General features: G+C 49.4%; 1 protein-coding gene across 1 annotated transcript; it reads left to right on the top strand.

Annotated features, from left to right (window-relative positions):
- The first annotated feature begins 609 nt into the window (after positions 1–609).
- On the top strand, positions 610–5,168 carry LOC129387823 (adipokinetic hormone/corazonin-related peptide receptor variant I-like). The gene is made up of 2 exons (XM_055077408.2): positions 610–812; positions 2,684–5,168. The coding sequence occupies exons 1-2, from the start codon at positions 626–628 to the stop codon at positions 3,280–3,282; spliced, it is 786 nt and encodes a 261-aa protein (XP_054933383.2). The 5' UTR covers positions 610–625; the 3' UTR covers positions 3,283–5,168.
- The last annotated feature ends 778 nt before the right edge of the window (positions 5,169–5,946 follow it).

Below are 5,946 nucleotides of genomic sequence, written 5' to 3'. Positions count from 1 at the left end.
AAAAAGAAGGTCGATACCATCAGCATCAACAAAAAAAAAATTATATTTCTTCTAGCCCAGCCGTGCAACGTGAGATTGTTCTATTCTCTTAGATTGGTAGAAGAGGCGCACGTGGGCTGTACCATTTGATTTCAACCTTGACGTCGACGCTACGGAGAACGAAAAAAACTCTAACGCGATGCCTGTGGTCTCCAGACTTTTGCTCGCGGTTGTGCATACACGGAAAGAAACGACTCACGTTTTGCATTAGTGTGCGGCTGCATTAACAGTCCTAAACCGCATGCCACCAGTGTCGGCCTAGAATATTATTAACATTGTGCTGTGAGTTTACCGTTTAAGTGTTCTTCAGCAGTTTCGCAAATCTCGGTATTTTATCACATTCCCTTTGCGCGAGCATCCCATGTTCGGACCTCGTATTACGAGTATTCGAGGTCTCGACATTGGCCCTGTAGAACTATTTACGTATTAGCGCATGTTCTGTCCCGTTGCCCCACCTTCAAGCTCTCAAGCTCGCGCTGTCTTCTGTCCACCCCGTTGAACGTTCTCTCTCTGTCCACCTCGCGACGGCGTCTCGTCAATTATACGCCCACACGTTTGTCCTTTGCAGGCGGTGATCTTCCGCGTGATGGAGCACCCGGCCATGCCTGGCTTCTACCAGTGCGTGACGTTCGCCTTCTTCGCTGTACCGTGGCACGAGAAAGCCTACAACGTCTTCTGCCTGCTCGCGCTGTATGGAGTTCCTTTGGTGGCAATAGTGGTCTGCTACTGTCGCATCCTCTGGGAGATTCACAAACAGTCCAAAGAATCGCATGGTAAGACATGAATGCGCAAACATGCATTCTGTTCTGTGGCGTCACCTAGAACGTCGCAGAAGGTGCATAATTATGTGGGAAAACTCATCTTGGGCTGTTCTACACTTTTTAGTCCTCACCTAGAGCCCTACTGTACTTAATTTACATCTTGGGCTGCTCTAGAATTTTTTGTTCGCACCTAGAGCCCTGCTGTACTCAATTTAACAGATACCTCTGGCAACCATTACTATTGCTAAGTAAGGCAACACTCAAACATTCTACATGGAATGGCACCTGCTTGCACCGTCGAGAATATTGCACTATTGTCCTGCCTTGTATATACTCTAGAAAGTATTCCTAGAATGTTTGCCTAACCTTTGGGTTTCCAGAGAATGTGTAGATTTTCGCATCGCGAAAAAAGCCGTTTTCTACTATTAAAAAAAAGAAAAACAAGCGTGCGCACACACACACACACAGCAGAGAGAGAGAAGAGAAAAAAAACGTTTATGATCGAAACAAACTCCCTAGCGAGGCCAGGTATCACCCCGAGGTGGGAGGGCTCCTTAGTCCAGGAACGCTCTGGCCTCAGCTGCCCTCTTGGCCCGGGCGACGAGTTGTCATTGGTCTTCCAGGTCCCCTACAGTGAACTTGGCCTCCCACGTTTCGACTAGATGGTTTTCGTTTGCTTGTGGCGCTCAGTTCTTATCTGTTTCCGGTTGCATTTCGCTGTCTTCATTCCACGGGCATTGTAGGAGCATGTGCGCTAGGGTGTCTGGCACGTTGCAGAGTGGCAAGAGGTAGCCGTGTAGCGTCGGGTAGAGGTGATGCATTGTCCTTCCGTGAGTGTAGGTGTTGCTTTGTAGGCCTCTGAAGATCACGCTTTCTTATCTGCCGACTTTTGGGTGCAGTGAAGCGTAAACCCGGCGTTTGACTGTGTAGTGTTGTATCACGGAATAGTTGGGAAGGGGGGGGGGGGGGGGGGGGTATACGGCCTTCGCCTTTTCTGCCGCGGGTCGCACACCGCGTGGGGCGCCCGGCTGACGTGCTCGCGGGCATCGGCGTGTGCCACTTTGTTCCCCTCTAGTTCCTCGCGTTCGGGTATCCACGTTACGGAGGTGTATGGCGGCGGAATGCGTCATCGTTTTAGGATCTGGAGTGCCTCGGCCGAGATGCGGCGACTCGAGGAGTTCCTAGAAACGGCCCAAGAGTCGGTGAATATGACCGCTGCGCCTTTGCATATGATGGTGGCGAGCGATTGCCGCTTTTGTTCTTGCTCTTGATTTTCGTTTGCCTTGGTGGAGCAGTCTGTATGAAACTCGGAAGATTTCATTATTTAACGTGTATCTAATGTTTCAATGCACGTGTCTTATTCCAACCCATCCACTATTTGAACCAGTGATTTCGTTCTCAGAAGTAGAACGCCACAGACACTTAGCTACCGGGGTGGGTCTGAGAAGCCTCTTCTCTATTCTCCGATACTCCGGAAAATCAGTTATGAATTAGAAAATGAGTAAAACGTACAATCACTTGGCGGCCTACAGCCTTTCGGATTTGATAGACTCAAGGCAATATATTTTCGCTTTCGTGGGCTTGTTTCACGATTTGTTGACCCAGGTGTGCACAAAGAAGCGCGAAGAAAAACAAAGAAAGCTATTCATCAGTGCGTTGATGTGCAATTTTGTGTATATTTCTTGAGCTACTGCCAACAAATAAAGCATTCATGGGCGGTTTCTGATCGGTCTTTTTATTACTTGCGTTTTTTCGAGTTCGCGCTTCTATAAATTCTTCATATCGCCGCTTCGTTCACGAAAAGGCAATCAGCGGCACGGTGTAAACCCACGCTACAGCAACCCAAAAACTTATTCTTCTTCGCTCTGTCTCTTCTCGCGCAGTCGACCAACTAATGCTGCCGGAGCAACAACAGTCGGGCCGGATGCGCCTTCGCCGCTCTGATGTGCGGCACATCACCCGTGCTCGAAACCGCACTCTACGCCTGACCATCATCATCGTGCTCGCCTTTTTCCTGTGTTGGACGCCGTACGTGATCATGGTGCTCTGGTACCAAATCGACCCGGAGAGCGCCAGCAACGTGGACGGCTACGTGCAGTCCTCGCTCTTCATGTTCGCGGTCTCCAATTCGTGCGTGAACCCGCTTGTCTACGGCAGCTTCACTTCAAGCTTCCGCAAGGCTTGCTGCCGGGGCCCGCGCTTCTGGGCACTGAACGCGCGCCGCGGCCAGTGCACGCTCACCAGGAAGCCCTCGAAGCAGACGGTGAACTCGTGGGTGCCCACCACGCCCGTCCACAGGGCGGAGTTTGCCAGGGACTGCTGCTCCATGTGTTCCTCGGAGGGCCACGATGTACGTTCTGTCGTGGACAACAACGACGGCCGCTCCTGCCACATTCAGCTGGAAGTGAGGCACACGTCGGTGACGATGTGCCGCTCGTCAATGAATGGTCACGTGGTCAAGGAAGCCGTGCAGAGCATATGAGTGACGGTCGGAGGGACGCGAAGAAGCTGGTTGTTATGGCAATACCGGCCAATTTAGAGCTCATCGGTGGTATTTCTCAGCCTGTGCTGGTGTTTTCATAAGCTGAGCAGCCTGTTTTCTTTGAGGGCATTAGTAACGGCGCCGCATGCGAGCTCCTAACAATATTATTCCAAGGAACTCGAAGACTAAATGCCCAAGAGTGACAGTGCCATTGTTGCATTGAGGTATGAATGCCAACGGATGAGCCGCTGTTGTTTGGTGTTGCTGTACATGCTGGAGCGGCTGTGGCATTGCACGCAAGAACGACCCCCAAAGATTGTCTCTGAACAGTGAAGGAGCTTAATCAGAGCTTTGGTGTACACATTAGGGTGAGCGAGAAATTTCTCGTAAATACGGGCATTCACATGGCAGGCGAAGATGTTTATGGGATACCTATTTTTTTAATCAAACGTAGTTTACGTGCAGACGAGTTTCATACATGGCGGCACGTACAAAGTAGCGATGCATTGCGGAGATAGAACAATGGTTCAAATTATGATTTTGAAAGGCTTATCAACTATGTGAGTACTTTGATTTCGCCCTGGTACATTCTTCTCGTCTCTTGTGCCAAACATTCCATTTTGCTGCCTTTTGCCGCCATCGCATTGCTGTCATACATGCGTGAGTCTGCTCAAGAGTGCCCGCAGAAACCCTCGCTAGCAAGTCCACGAACAAGGGCTACTTGAGGACCTGAGGAGGACCAGCATGCGTTGTGGTGTGCAGGAATAGCACGAGTAAGTATTCTGTTCTCGCAAAAATTTGTGAGAACGTACGCCCTTACCTCGGCTGTTGAGCTAAACATTCCAGTTTGCTGCCTTTTGACGCCATTGCTTTGCTGTCGCACGTGCGTGTGTGTGTGCTCAAGAGCGTCTGCGGAGACCCTCGTTGGAAAGTGCACGCACCTTCCTGAGGACCTGAGCAAGCCAAGCATGCATTGTGGGGTGCTGCGATAGCAGGAGTAAAGACCTTGTTATCGCGAAAATTTGTGAAAACGTACGCCCTATGTACTTCGGATGCATAAAGTTCGCTGAGAGCTTTCAGATAATAACTTCGATAAATACATTTTACTCGCATCAGCGCTAAGTTCTTCAAATGAGTAAGCTTAGTGAAGTGAATGGACAATGCACTGTGATGCACTGTGAGACCCTTCATGGAAACAGAAAAATTACGTGTTCACATCCTTTCGGGCTGTAGGAAAGCTTTATCTTTTGTAAATGCTAATCTGTTTGCTGAACTTCATACTGTGAAAGACGATGAGGGCAAAATTACGTTGCCGTATCGAAGTTATTCGTCAGCGCCACAATAAATGCGTTGGGAAATACCGAGCTCGTCCGAGTTTAGAAAAATTTTCTTCTTTGCGAAAAAAAATATGTGTGTAGCGTAGGTCTTCATAAAGAAACCATGCTGTGGAGCGTGGTTAGTCTCAGACGAATTTCGGACGCCTGAAAAAGAAGTGTTTGACCAGCACCATAATACAACAGAAACGCTCTGATAGTGCCATATACGTGTTCATAGACGCCGCAAGGGATACTTGAATGGAGTCCAGCATGTGACGGCCACTACACTTACTTGCCCATATCTCCGGCTTATCACCGAAAGTTAAAGCGTCGACCATCGCGCAGCAAGTGTCGCCAGTAGTGGCGGGCAGGAGGTGTGGATCACACACCGTTTGTATGGCGTGAAATTTTGTTTTCTCTTAGCGCCAACCGCTGCAGTGTGAACATATCATTGGTACGACGCCACCGCCAAAAAATCTAATCTCCCGCAACAGTCCTGACACAATACCTCATGTGAGGGCTGCTCACCGTCCCTGAAACCATAACTATAGGTCGGTAGAATTAGCTTAGTTATACCCCGATATTTTCGTAGGCAACGCACTCACTAATTTTCTTGTTCTGGGGTTTTACGTACCAGAACAGCGATATGAATACGAGTCCCATGGTGGTGTGGGAATCCGGCTTAATTTTCACGACCTAAGGTTTTTTAACGGGCACGCAATGCGTGGTACGCCGACATCTTTGCATTTCGCACCCATCAAATTGTGGCCGCCGCTGCCGGGATTTCATCCCATGCCCTCGGACTTAGGGGCACAGCGCCATAACCACTACGCCACCACGGCGGGTCACTAATAGTCAAGTGCACTCGTAGGCACTCACATTCGTATTCGCGTTCGTGCTCACCTTAACTTATACTCACTCGCGTGCATTGCGATTCGCACTTACCGGCAGCCAATTATGCTGGTACGCGTGTCCACTTGAACTCACTAGCACTCTTGTAAGCCCACACTCCCAGATAGTCACTCATTTCCACTCAAAATCACTGCCGCTGAACTTTGTTCGTGCCCACATTAAGCAACAGTCACTCCGTTTAATAATCAAGTAATTCAAACTGATGGACACTCACTCCCGTTTATACTCATGCCTGCCCACACCCTACGTCACTCACTAACACTCTGTACCAAACCTGTGAATTAAGTGGGGATCGAGTATGACACAGTGTACCCGTGAGTGAGTACGCCGACCTATGCCCATAACGAACACCCGTCCTCCGCGTGAATTCCAGTTGCGGTGGCAAATCCGCTTGCTTTTCTTGTACAGTATGGTGCGTTGGAGATATTTATGACAA

This window comes from Dermacentor andersoni, chromosome 2, assembly GCF_023375885.2.
Source record: "Dermacentor andersoni chromosome 2, qqDerAnde1_hic_scaffold, whole genome shotgun sequence".
NCBI lineage: Eukaryota > Metazoa > Arthropoda > Arachnida > Ixodida > Ixodidae > Dermacentor > Dermacentor andersoni.
This window is presented reverse-complemented; position numbering and strand designations above follow the sequence as displayed.

What these genes read in the sequence shown, in the direction of transcription:
- LOC129387823 (XM_055077408.2), top strand. Translation starts at nt 626, where the DNA reads ATGGAGCACCCGGCCATGCCTGGCTTCTACCAGTGCGTGACGTTCGCC. An exon ending in ACAGTCCAAAGAATCGCATG is followed by an intron (nt 813 to 2,683) that starts GTAAGACATGAA and finishes CTTCTCGCGCAG; the next exon opens with TCGACCAACTAATGCTGCCG.